Raw genomic sequence first — 14471 nt, 5'->3', positions numbered from 1 at the left:
TTTCACTGAATACCATAACGTCCGATTTTTTACGCTAAATTTCAGATCTAAATTCCCGCCTTCCTCTCCACAGACATTAGCCGGAAGTTGCAAATCACTTTGCTTGTTAGCTAGCAACGCAATTTCGTCCGCATAGAACAAACCTGGAAGCTGCTGCTCTACTACTCTACCCACCCGTTTGTATGAGAGATTAAAGCCGATATTAGTTCCTTCAAGCGCCCTTTCGGTACTCACCATGCACATCATAAACAGTAGTGGGAATAAAGGGCATCCCCGCCTCAGTCCTTTGTCGATATCAACTTTCTCCTCGCTCCTCATCCCTTCCCCTTCAACACAAACGGTATTTTCTAGGTAAATCTCTTTCAAAAGCCGCATACAATCTTCGTCCAAGCCTTCCCCTTTCAGAATATATCCCACAGAATGTCCCGGTCTACGTTGTCATACGCTCCTGTAATGTCTAAAAAGGCCAGAAGTAACGGTCTCCTTTCTACTCTGGATATTTCAATACACTTAGCAAGGACAAATAAGTTGCCACCCAAATGCCTACCTGTTCTGAGGCCATGCTGAAGTTCTCCCAAAATGTCATTATTATCTGCTCATGCAATTTATGAACGTCGAGCGCTCTCTTGGTGCGAACTTCCGACTCAAAGCTGGCAACCAACAGAGCGTGAGCTCCGAGATCACCGAATCAGTTTAACGTGTCGACGTAAAAGATCCCGTTCATCGCTGGCGATTTAAATTGCAGAAGAATTGCGCAGAACCTTTGTAGTTGCAGCTTTCCTGGAAACTAGGTAACTTACTGACATAGCGCAAACGTTTGAGGATATACAGAAATGCAATCTAAAGCTAATTCAACGCTTACTGGAACCTAACGTTCTATATATACGCGTATGCGAGTTATCCGACCACGCACTTGGAACCTCTTTCCGAAATACGTGCCATTCGTGTGTATAGTTGTCGCTTAAATCAGGCAGTCTGTGGTGCACATTCCGGCTCGGTTGCCGCAAAGCCTGAAATGTACGCGCCTATGACGATGGCCTTGGCTACTACAAATATAAGTACACGTGAGACATGTACGTTGCACGTGAGTCTGCCGCTTGAGTATAACCCCAGCGCCTTCGAACGATTTTGTTTCGTTTTGTCACACTGCAACCAGAGTAGATAGCAGTGCAACTTCTTAAACGAGGACGAAAGCATAGAAGACAAGGATAAGGGCTCGTTTTTGTCTGTTCTACAGGTTTCTCTTCGTTCAAAAAGCCGCGCTGTTATACTTAGAACCACGCAGAACCAACTAGACCAGTTTTTGAAGCTTCCGCGAGGAAAAGTGGAGAAAAGCGGAAGGAGAGAGGGTGAGGAGAAGGGGGGGGGGTCTCAAATTTTATTTGATATGTGAGCAACGCGCACGACAGCGACAGCCATTGAGTCAGTAAAGCAAAATATTTCTTTTTTAATGAAGCCTGCATTTAAAGGGACCCTGAAACGATTTTGACGATTTTGTACAAACGTACTGAGTCCTTAGAGTAGGTCCTTCTGATCATTAATTGACGCATCTAAATGCTCCGCGTAAAGCGTGTAATTTATTATAAGATTCTAACAATGTACATCGCTGTCGATCGCAGCACACTGCTCGGAGGAATTTTCAGCCGCCCCTACCCATATGACGTAAATCACACAATCGACGTCAGTAGGGCGAGCTATCCGATTGGCTGCCCAGGGCGCATCATCGGTAATTTTTCCGCCTTTATGGTGAACAAATGATGTTCGTAATAGTTGGAATGTTAGTTAATTTGTTTCTATGAAGGAATGTAACAGAAAGAGAATCCACAAGAACAATTTCTCACTACACTTAAGCACTTCCGGCAGACAGCAAGCGTCGTCTGCTTGTGTTACAACGTGCCCCATTTTGACGAGAGCTCCGCGGTCAGAGTCGGTCTCAGTCTTTTCGCGAGCAGTATAGTTCAACTTTGTTGCGTTGTGAACTGCAAACATAGGGACTAGCAATATGTCAAGCTGCGACATCGTGTCCCTGTGCAAGGCAGCAGACGAGCGGACTGGCTGCAACGCATCGGGCTGCCGCTATCCGATCGGCGCCAGGATTTGCGCGTTTGCGGCCGTCACTCTACACCGGAAGAATACAAACGCAATAGCGTTTCGCGAGTCCGGTATTAGAGCAAACGCAAGCGCAAAGGGCAGGGCCTGGCCGTTTGACCGTGTCGTTTCACGGGATGAGCAGAAGCGCAAACGTGAATGGGCTGGACGGTGCAGCCACCTGGTGGCACAAAGCTCAACCAAACAAAGTAGCAGTAACGACATGTATTTTTCTTTGCTGCTGGTGTACATTTTTCGCAGGAGTGTAATCATTAATACGTTGTTTTTGAAGATGTTTAAAATGCTTTAGACTTGGTTAGAGCAATATTAGAGCTTTGTTTGGCTGGTTAAGCTCTGCGCCAACAGGTGGCTGGACAGTGCAGACCGATCAGGCCGCTCACGTACGTACGCTAACGTTGCTTCATCAGTTTGAGTTTATGCCTCCGGCCATTTGTCGAAGTACCCAGCTCGCCTGTGGTTACCGGAATACCAGACACGTCCGGCGCTGCGACAGAATGCTCGCAACGCACGCTGCTTCGATAGCTCTCGCTTGGGGTCGACTGCCAAGCAGCTAGCGGAGAGTTTGGAGAGGCTTCGCACGCTCGCTCCTTGAGAACCGGAAGGCGACAACACGATGCGCCATCATTACGCAGAGCCAGTGAAGGCGGAGCTTAGCCCCGATGACTCGGCGAACGAGTTGAGGAGAAAATGCATGGCTATGGAGGAGGGTAACTTGTAATCGTCCGCAGCTCTCTTAATATGAGACGTTTCACACAAATTGTGTTGCGAATGATTAACTTTAGCTGTACCCTACGCGTCTACAAAATTTGTCCGAACCCTTTCAGGGGCCCTTTAAGCTCGCTTTCGGGATTTTTTCTAGGCTACGCTAGACGGCGCTGCACGCCACGTATGCACCCTCCCACGGCTAACGCCGACATTATACTATACACAAAGCGATTAACGACCGTCACTAAGCGCGACAAAGACGTACTGCTCTACATACGGGCGGCGACGTGCCGCTTACGCGACGCTCGGCGAGAGAAATACTTGAACGAATAAGCTGTAGAAAAGACCATGGGTCATTCCTGGCCGAGTCTAAGCGATTTCAGAGAAGTTGCAGGAAGCAATTCGTCCCACCAGTTAAGTCGCGCCTATACATCCTGTGATCCTTTTTCCCCCGCCTTGCTCTAACTTTTGTCAATGAAATCACGACACCCTAAACAAAACAAAAACGTTTACAAAACAAAGGCTTTTGTTTAAAAAGTAAACAAAAGCGTTTCCTTTTTTTTTTCACTCAACCTGCAGACACCGAGGCCGGTGGGCCCTCACACACAGTCGCACTCGATCCCTCTGGTGGCAAAAGAGCTGAAGCCAAACGTCGGCAACTGCATACGCAGCAGGCTTCGCGAGAGCCTTGTAATGAGACTGCGAACATGCTGGGGCGTCTGCGAAATTATTTCGTGTGCTCGCCGAAGGAAATGGTCCTCGCCTCGGCCATATACATACTATATACTGTAAATAGAGAGAGAGAGAGAGAGAGAGAGAGAGAGAGAGAGAGAAGCAAGCAAACACTGCGCGAAGACAAACCACAGCGCAGCTGCGAAAGCCTCGCCTCCTGGTCATACACTTTTATGCGGTCGACCCGCGCCTACAACGCACCCGGACGCTCGCAGTAGATATATGTACGCTCTCCGCGGCCGCGGAGGGGGGGCGTTGCTAATGAATTCCATTTTTTGACAGGCGACGCCGGTGGGGCCGTTATTAATGACCCTGCGCGCGAGCCACGGACTCGCGGACGACGTCCGGTCCCAAAGTCCGTCCGCGGGGCTCCCATTAGGACGCGTAATACACGTCACGGGGGAAGGCTGCTGGCTAGATAGAGAGAGAGAGAGAGAAAGAGAAAATGGCCTGGCCAGTTGCTGAAAACGATTCGTGTTTCTGTGCGCAGGTTTACTTTGCTATCGTCTGTCTCACTTCGTCTATCTTCGCTTCGGTGGAGCTTTTCTACTATATGCTATACGTATATACGTCCTGCGAACGAGACGACGACGCGAGAGAGCTTTCTCATGGACGCACGGAGAATTCTATTTTTCGAGCGGTCAGTGGCACGCGGAGTTCGGGGAACAGACGCTATACGTTGTCCAATCTAGAGGTCGCCCACACGTATGACTTGTGAAGAACTGCTGATATACTCGAGTACGACTATCTGCAGCAATGAAGGGACAAGTAAGGTGGAAAAGTACGGATTAGTATATGAGTGCTGCTGAAAAAAAAAAAAAAAAGAAGTCCCACATTCTCGTCCGGGTTAGTTTAAGCAGGGGAAGAGACTACAGAAACGTCGTTATTTACAAAAACAAAATAAGACAAAACAGATCCCTGGGTGTCGAGTCACAGCGTCTGCAACGTTTGGACGAATGGGGCGAATCCGTCGCATGGGGAAAGCTAGACTCTGCACGATTCAGTGTATCTTCCAAGAAACCAAAAACGCTGTAAAACGCTACCTGAAGTACGTGGCGCCGTAACAATGGTGCAGAAGCTCCGCCACCGTTGCTTCCCCTTTGTTGGCACAGAAAGTTGTCCGCGAGTATTAACGAGTAGTAGAACTTAGTAAGGACTCACGTCACTTCACATCATCTGCTCCCTTTTACAGAAATGTAACGCTCTAGGAAGCTGGTTTGATTCTTATTTCCAATACATTCAATACCACAGTCCGTCCGTCCGTCCATCTGTCCGTCCGTCTGTCTGTGTCTATTCGTGTGTGTTAATCGCGATTACTCGCGAGTCAACTGCCATGGCTTTGGTGAACCTGTGAAGTTACAGGCAGGGCCGCTCTTTTCGTCTTCTACTTCTTGTTGGCTTCAAGAGGTTAATCAAGCGCACCTTTTAGATTCGGTGGACCCCGCTTGAGCCTACAAGTGCGAGTGGTTCATATCACCGAAGATGAGGCTATCCGAACATTACATAGCTCCAGATGGACGCATTGGTTTCGTCACCTTGCCAATACACCCGGATACCAAAAAACGTAGACGGGAACGTCAACACTCGTGGCGACATCTTGCGACGCTGTGCTCAACAACGGCGATCAACGTGCAACGCGATTAAGATAGACCCATCTGGCTGTCACAGTGTCGACAACGTTTATATACATTTAGGTAAAGTAACCGCGTCTTAGGCAAGGTCAGTGTCACGGTAACGGTCATGCTTCGGGGAAAGACGATCACCAGGCCAAAATAAAAATGGCCATGCATGTGGCAATGTACTCACAAATCCGTGCTTGTCTGAGATGTTGTTGGTGAGCTTGAGCTTGTGGAAAGAGACAACCTTCTGCATCCACTGTTCGCCCGTCGCTGGAGAGTCCGGGTGGATGTACATCCGCTTGGGCATCTCGGGGTCAGCCTTGCCGGCCACGACCCATCTCCGGTTTTGGAACTTGTACCGGCAGTCGTCGGCGGCCACGATGTCCATGAGCATGATGTACTTGGCCTTCTTGTCTAAGCCGGACACTCGGACCTTGTAGGCGGGGAACATCCTCCTGCGTGCAAAAGAGTGGACGAGGTCAAAGCGTGACACAGTCATTCTTATAAATAGGAAATTGTACACAAGACGACCGATGTTATGGTTCACACAACAGCTGCTGCCGCTTGTACAGGGCCGTATATAGTAATCGCTAACTGACGCAAAAACCCACTTTTATCGACCCACGCTATCGGGACTCTCTGTTGTTTACGCTTGTATATTGATTGATGATAATCTCGAGAAACAGAGTCAGGACAGGATAGCAAATAACAACATGACGCAGCGCTTTAAGGCAACTGACGGGAATGTATTGCGGCGATCACACTATACCTCAGTTACGCGTTAGATCGCCTTTCGACCTTGAATTGTTGCTCATTGATTGGCTACTTCATTGATTGATTGAGAGAGCTTGAGCCCCCTAACACGTAACACGTTATAAACATTATATAACATGCTAACAAATGATATTATAGAATTGTTTGGTTGGTCGGATGGTTAACTGATTGACTGACTGGTTGACTGATTGATTGCAGTGAGCCATTTTCTTTCAAATATATAATTATGATTAGAACAACTTGCTCCTGCGTAAGCCGCCAGTACCCGTGACAGTTCGTGGATACCAAAATAGACTTGATATTAAGGAAGGAGAGAGATATATAGATTTCTACGCACCCGATAATAGCTACAAAGACATCCATCGTAAATTGCGTTCCTCCTTCGATTTCAAACCACATAAATACGAAGACGATGAGCAAAACGAGAACAAGGTGAAAGCAGGAGCCAATGTTTCGACAAGTCCACTTGTCGAAACGCTGGCTCCTGCTTTCACCTTGTTCTCGTTTTGCTCATCGCCTTGAATTTCCATCTGCCGCCTTCGCCGTGTTTTCCATAAATACGAAGAGCGTCACGTACACCGCAAGGTGTTTTTACAGCACGATTACATAATGTACCATACAATATGCGTTCTTATCCAAAACGAATACGCGAAAAATGTTAGCTGCATGCAGTTCACGTATACCCCCGACTTCTTTTTTTAAGCAGCTTTGTTTTATCTGCATGAGCGAAAATGTAGCGCTCGTTATGAGGGGAGAATCATGCCTCACCACAAACTCCGCTAGGTATCTTGATCGAGGCGGACAGGCTAACTATATAACTATGCGGCTGGTGCGTACGAAAAAAGAAAGAGAGAGAAAGAAAGAAAGAAAAAGAGAAACAAGGTAGAGAAAAAGACGAACGAACGCAATTTTTTTACACACCACAACTGCCTCACAGGTATTATGTAGTAAGCCAAGTAGCATGCACGATGGATTGAAATGAATAAACACCAGTGGTGTGCACACACAGGTATATATACATCCACGCAGGAATGCTTAGTGAACGCCATTTATTCTTGCGCTCTGCAGCGCCATCTCGTACCCACCACCTGGACTAACGGTATCAGAGTCGACGCTTGGCGCATCTACCGCTCAGGTGCTGAAGAGCTGGCATTTTGCGGCGACAGACAGTTATAGGTGTTGTCTCCTAGACATTAAGCTCGCTAAGTAAATTAGACAATTTACACACCAGAATGGCCTCGGTGCTTCTATTTAACTACTCATCTATGGTGTAGGCCAAGGTGCTCGAAGGAAAGGAAAACGAAAGCAACGAGTACGAAAAGTAATCCGACAATTTGATTAGACTATCATGAAGGGTAGCCAACCGGAAACACCTCTTGCCAACGTCTCTGCCGTTCGATACATCCTTTATTTCTCTCTTCTCCCCTTTGGTCACCGCTCTCTTATTTTGTCCGGCCTTCTTTTTCTTTTCGCCCCTCTATCCCTTCCCTCCCGGCGCAAGGAAGAGAACCGAACGAGCGTGTGGTTAATTTCCCTGCCTTTCTCTCTCTCTATTTTGCCCTCTCTCATGAGACGAGTCCAATCACGTGCGAAACACACAAGTTACGTATGCAAACAGTAATTTTTTTTTTCCTTGTTGCCTTCCAATATCGTTTATATATATACAAGCAGTCACAGATAACGCTTTTCGTCCGTTTATGGGTATAGGTTAACTGAATATGGGCAGACATTACTCGCACAAGAAATCGCAGTGCTTTGTTTGATAAGAAAGGAAGTATCAGTATTTAAACTTGAGCAGCTTGTATAACTTGAGTATAACACGCCGTCAATTGCAGCACTCAAGCTGGCTACTAATGAATTGAAATATAGCAACTAGAAAATACGCATAGAGTAAGACAATTTTTATGGGATGGCCGCCCATAATATATTTCCACCAGGTGCGCTGGCACTCAGGTTAATTTTCTTTCGCACTGCGCGATGAAGCTTTTTCGAAAACTAATAACTGGAGCGCCGATATATTTGTTGACAGTTGTTGGAGACGCATACCTCCCAACTGGTGATATCCTCAAAAGGTTTGCTGTGTGGCGATGATTCGGTTATAATACTGGGCTCCAAATCTGCAATAGCAATATGTGTTCTAATATGAACAATTAAAGTTAACCAATGAAACTTTCCTCCTTTTAATGCAATCACAGTACAAAAACGAGAGTTAATGATATTACATCGGGGACAGCTATTAATTTTCACATAGCTGCTATGCAGAAAGGGTAAGATATCAATAAACGGCACAAGTTGAGAAAATCAAGCACTCATATAGCTACAAAGAGTTAATGAAACCCTAATGTTGTGCCCCCATATACAAAGGGGGATCGAGATAGCAATGAACCAGAAGGATTAACAGTTAGGACATAAGTTAATCACATAACTGAACATCTTAATTTCTTTTCTAATGCGTGAGCGTTAGGAGTGTTAAAGTGGAAAAAGGTTTTCCGGACTGATCCGGACCACCGCCAGTATAGCACTTCGCTCCTCGAAGATGAAGGATGTTTGTCGAGCGAGAGAGAGAGAGGGGTACTTATTATGAGAGAAAAGCTGAGAGGTCGGCCTGAATCAATGTTCTGACTCGGCGTTGGTGGAAGGGAAAAGGGCGTAGAAAGAAAGAATAGAGAAGGCGCTGATTATGAAGATGAAGATGGTGGTAAAAATCTTGCACACTCCAAGGCTCTTCAAAGTCTCTTGCCCAGTCCGCTCTCATAGAAACATTTGTTGACAGCCTTCAACTTAGGCTGATGACGAGGATCAGGCGAAGGTCTCAATAGAACCTTTTCAGTGAATGGGCCGACGAGAAATTTTGACAAGATGCATGTCAGCGATTTTCTCTGCATGTACATCAAATCACGGGCAGATGCACGAGAGGTGTTCTGTCGTCTCAGGGATACCGCATTCCTCACAATTATCCCCCCCCCCCCCCCCTTTAACATAGTGCTACGGAACAATATGTGCAATCACGAAAAGGCGAGCAGTGCGAAGACGACGACGACGATGAGAAGCTAGCGCGGGCTGTTGCCTCTTGGCCAAGCGCAGCGTATTTTCCTGTAAATATACTTGTACATAGCTTTTCGTCTGCATCTTCCTACGTAACAATATGTCCATGTTCGCCCGGCCGATGAGATGCGGGTAACGCATGCAGGGTGATCGATCACCCTGCGTTACCCGCATCTCACCCTGCATTACCCTGCGTTATCATCCTGCGTTACCCGCAGGGTAACGCAGGGTGATTACTATTAGGCCATATCTAATAGTAATCTGTGCAGCAAGCTTGAATTGCGCCTTTTCATGGTCGGTGGTATCCGTATTTTCATCTCTGGGTCGAGTTCGTCAAGGCGGCGATGACGATGACCCAGCGAGGCCCAATATCCTGCGGTATTACCGCGCATAATTCTGTAGACAAGGGCATTAGTGTCTGGTCGTGAAAATGGGAAAGACACTGGCGTGGCATTAATATGGGTCATCTTTGCCTCCGCGTCGGCGAGCTCATTTCTATGTAAGCAACAGTGTCCTGGAATCCACTGACACCTTATGCAATGGCCAGCGCTTACGGCGACATCATGCGATTCGATCACTTCGTGAGCAAGGACACAGTAAGGTCTTCGTCCAATGGCAGAATCGATCGCTTGAAGTGCCGGCTTGGAATCGCAAATTATAGTTCATGCCTGATGCGGCTCCATCGATATATAACGAATTGCCTTCCGAATGGCAACAATCTCAGCGGCCGTTGATGTAGTTTGGTGGACGAGATGGAAGTGCTTACTGATCTTCATATTCGGTATTACGAATGCCGCGGTTGAAGTGGTTGTTGACACTGAACCGTCAGTAAATATATGTATGGAAGCGGGACGAATCACAGCGGGACGAAGCACAGAAGAGAACGTTGTCGAGTGAGCTCCTCAACAACACTTTGCAATGTGGTGAACGTGGTTTAAATCATGGATCCGCGACCTTAAAGAAGTGCCACGTAATGCGAACGCATTTCTCTCGTGTTTGCCGCTAAATCGACACATTTTTTTTTCAGCGAATGTCTGCCTTTACCAGTGAGTCACCTGAAGCGGTGGAAATGAACTACCTACCCTATGCAATGTTGTTTTGCAAAATTTGGTGCAAGTAAAAACAAACAAACACGACATATCGCATATAATCACAACCTTGGTTCCTCATTCTTTTTCTTTTTTACTTGGGTAGCCAACACATACGAGGTAAAATACAGAAAACGAATGGCTAGCATTCACAATGACAAAGTAAAGTAAATCGAGTCAACTACCTGCGTCTGAAGAGGATTCTCATTTCCTTGGTCTCAGCAAGACATTACTCTAAATTGATCGAAGCTATTGGCTCTGTTAGTTTTTCGCTAAAACGTATTGTATCCTCGCCTCTGCGATGGAAATACTGGCTTGGCGATTCTACCGACATTTTCCAACACGCATCCAACAAATCTCTTGATCTCCCGATTTCGACTTTCCTTTAACATCAGAAACGCTTGAACATGTTCTCAAGGCTTGTTTCCTTCCTCGTTCAGTTCTTTTTAGACTTGTTTACTCACCGTTTCTACGGGGTAACTAACGGAACAATAGCGGGTTGCAGTGGTCACGAAAAGATCAACTATAGGTGACTCCACCGCATACATTTGCTATGGTGGCTCATCTTATTCGTGCGCGTCACCTTGAAGAAGCTAAATGCTCAGCCGCGTCGCTGTGACCTGTTTTACTCGTTTCTTAATATCTCCGCAAGTGTTTCAAAAAAGCGGATCGCAAAATCTCACGTATGAGCCACAATGCTGCCACGCATGCGTTCGAAGAGTTAAGCTATACGCACCATCTCTCAGTACGCCGCAAGGGCAACACCAAGAAGTTCCACAACGGCGCACTGCTTCGCATTTGAAAACACGGTGCACAGTGGTTCCGCAAGAAAGAAAGAAAGAAAGAAAGAAAGAAAGAAAGAAAGAAAGAAAGAGAAAGAAAGAAAGAAAGAAAGAAAGAAAGAAAGAAAGAAAGAAAGAAAGAAAGAAAGAAAGAAAGGCGGATATATCAGAGACGCGCAGTTGCACCGAACACGAAGTAAATCGGTCTCTCGCGCGCGTTGTGATCGCGGCTTGATCGTTCCAGGCTGGCTCTGCTCCTCCTGCTATGTCCACTCCCGCAACACGAGCGCGCGCGCACACATAATCCTCCGGCCCGACGTATCCGAGCGTGTCTGCGGGGGCATATCTGTATACACACACACGCGTGGTTAGCAGCCGAGCGATGGCTCTCTGCCCAGCTTCGCTCAATCACGGCGCTCTTCTTTCTTTGCTGTTCCGTTCCTTCCAATGCCGCTTCGAAAGCAGCTATAGCAAACAAGAACACGAAGAAGAAGAAGGAAGGCCGGACAAATAACGAATGCTCGCGAGGCTCCGCAATCTCCGCCATTTCTTGGGTTTTTATGTCGATAGATACTTGACCCGAGAACGGAAGAGGCCGCTCTTTCTCCAGAGCGTGTCTGTCCGTGTGTGCGTGTCGTGCGTGTGTGTACACCTCCGACGTGGCCCGCACCTTCGCGGAGTCTTGTAGAGAGGAGGAGGAAATGGAAAAAAAAAGAAAGATCGAAGTAAACGGTGAAAGAGAAATGAAACTTAAGTACAAAAGAGAATTCCGCGGGCCCCCTTTATGAGACAGCTCCGGAATAATAACAGAGAAGCGGCGGCGCGGCGCGCTTTCAGGCCACATTAGCTCAAGTCGAGCGAAAGCGACACACAACGCGGCGGCGGCGGCGGCTTGCGTTCCCTCCTCTTGCGTCGCCAGGACGGACCTCCTGCGGCGACGCGCGCTTTGCGGCGAGCGGCAGCGCTCCGCGCAGGCGGCGCGGTACCTGTGGCGCTGCCGCCGCGCGGAGCGGAAGTGCGCGCGTAACCACCCGCGCGGCACCGACGCTGGCATCGCGTTCTATGCACACTATTCTTACACCGTGGTTCTATGTGAAGCCTCTCCGCAAAGCTGCCTTCAAGTGCGGTAGGGCGTAGCACGCGGTATGCTTGAGATGTACGAAAATCTTGTCACTGGTGCCCCCTGTGAGAACCCCCTGACAATCAGATCTATTTCTGAAGGACGATAAGCAAATCCAGAAAAACAATGCCAATAAAAGGATAAAAAAAATTTTCAGCTTCACCCGAAAGGCGAAGCATTGAAAGCGATAGTAAAGTGTTATACCACTAGACGAAGTAAAGTTCGTATGAGTAAGAACTTGGTGGGCGCTAGTTGGTTCACATTTAGAATTATGCTCCAACATTGATGTGCAGTGGCGCTCGGTCATAGTATGGTTAAGCTAATATGTTTCAAGAAAATACCACATTCCTTTCCACAATACTAAAAGCAGCAAGAAAGCTCCTTGAAAATAAGCAAATAAATAATTAAATCATGTAAAGAGCCACTGCATCCACTGCAACATCATCAGGCAAGTTATTTTGTTGTGTTACAAGATGTGTTATAGCGTTAGGGTTGCAAGAGGAATTCACGTAGAAAGTGCCAGGGTTAGGCAGGTTAGGGCGAGGCACGCTAAACGTTACAGCTGACAGTAACCGTGGAGAGGAGAAGGGGTTGTGAATTAGTTTATGCAAAAATAAGTAATCATGGTATTTCCGCCTTAATTCAATAGGAGTCTAATATTAAACATGCGCAGTGCACACTCATAGGCATAGAATACACGGCGTCCGAGAAATCGATCGTGCAGGATACGAATGAAACATCGCTAAACACATTCATTTTTTTGCAATATTGGTCAAATTAATACAGTTTCATACAAGAGAACTAAACTCTTCGAGCGGACTAAAGACTCGATCATCAGATAGGGAATCGATTCCATCGCTCCACCTTCTAAGAGAAGAACTCGCACGGACGCATGAACATTGAAAACGTTTTAGCGAATTCCACCGAATGAAGGGTGGTTGCGGTTTGGTCTGCTTTTCTATGGCATTTGGAAATACTTTTTAGAGTGCGAAAAATACGATACGCAGCGAGGACATACCGCGCCTTGCGTGTTCGTGCTCCCGCTGTAGAAAGACTCCCTTAAAACAAGAAAGGAAGGACAAGAACGAAGGTACATATATATATATATATATATATATATATATATAGTTTGCGTTTAACAGCGTTTATGCGAGAATAAATAAATTGCCGCTTGAAGTGCACCGGTGACCAACTGAAAAAAAAAATTGAAATCGTGGCGTCTCATACGTTCCATAACCACGATCGGATTGCGATGTGCGCCTCATAGCGGGAGACTCCACATTGATATTGACCACCAGCAGGGTTCTTTAACGTACACCTCAACCTAAGTATACACGCATTTCGACCCCCCCCCCCCCTGCTCCATCGAAATGTGGCCGGGATCCAAGCCGCGGCCCAAAACTCAGCAGCACAACGCCAAAGCCACTGGGCTACCGGCCAGAGTGGGGAAGAACTCCCGTTGTAGCAAAGGACAGGCGCCAAGCTTCTTAGTGGGGTCTTGTATTTGCTGCAGCGTGGCATTCTGGCGCCATCTAGCACGAAGCAGTCGAATGACGCCTGCTTCCTATGATGTTTTTATTCTTCTTTTTCTTTTTCTTCTTCTCTTTCTCTCTTTTATTATTATATTTTTTAGCGCTTGAGGGCCCTTTGTCACAGAAAATCCGTTGTCGGTGTCGTATAGCCGGCGCTCGCGTCATGTGAGCAAAAATGATTATGGCACTAAAGTTCTTCTTATATATCGCTAAAGTTGCTTACACACCTTGTCTTACATTCTTCACAAAGTTGTTCCTCGGAATTTCGAGAATGACAGCCCACAAGCAAATGTCGTGAAAGGAAACACCGACAGCGCGTGCCTATTACGTGAAATCTTCTCATATTGAAATGCGCTTACGGGGGAGAAAATATACGTATTTACAATATACACCGTTACGAGGTTGTAGCTCAGTAGTAACACCATATACCGATCGTCGAGACACTTCGACCTCGTCTTCACTTCCCAACGTCCTTTTGTCCACAGCGGCACACAACTCGTACGTGACATTAACCCCCGGCGGCAGAAGCATCGTCTCGATGCTTCCTAGGGTTGTCGAATCAGTTGGCGAGTTGTAGCGCTTTAGTCGCGAAACGTGCCCGATATCAGTTCTTGGTGGGGTAGAATACGTCGAAGTCACAAGTGATATCTTATATGTGAGGCTCGTGACTTGGCGAGGCAACATTAAAAGTAACAATATTAAACGTGCGAAACAGTATCAGAAGGTCGGCCCACGCAAGAGGCCGCGTTTCCGCCAGAAAGCTCGACCTCGTTCGGTGCCAGCGTTTCCCGGTAAACATTACGGTTTCATAAGCTGCAGCTGCAGGAAAAGGTGAGAAGCTGCAGTCAGGGATATTTGAATATATACTATCGCTTTCCACTCTTAAAGACGAAGCTTCAGCGTTATCCAAATTTTTAGCTGCGCAACTCTGTGTTGTACCGGCTTAAAAAAAAAGAAAGCAAGAA

The 14471-nt window shown here is 46.9% G+C and overlaps 1 protein-coding gene across 1 annotated transcript in view; it reads right to left on the bottom strand.

Annotated features, from left to right (window-relative positions):
- LOC126541306 (uncharacterized) overlaps positions 1-14471 on the bottom strand; it is a 167088-nt gene that overhangs the window by 81374 nt on the left and 71243 nt on the right. The window contains exon 2 of the mRNA XM_050188033.3: positions 5353-5620. Within this exon, the coding sequence (XP_050043990.1) occupies positions 5353-5620 (268 nt within the window). The remainder of the gene's footprint in view (positions 1-5352; positions 5621-14471) is intronic.

Source organism: Dermacentor andersoni, chromosome 3, assembly GCF_023375885.2.
Source record: "Dermacentor andersoni chromosome 3, qqDerAnde1_hic_scaffold, whole genome shotgun sequence".
Taxonomy (NCBI): domain Eukaryota; kingdom Metazoa; phylum Arthropoda; class Arachnida; order Ixodida; family Ixodidae; genus Dermacentor; species Dermacentor andersoni.
The sequence above is the reverse complement of the archived record's forward strand: the minus strand, read 5'-3'. Positions and strand labels throughout refer to the sequence as shown.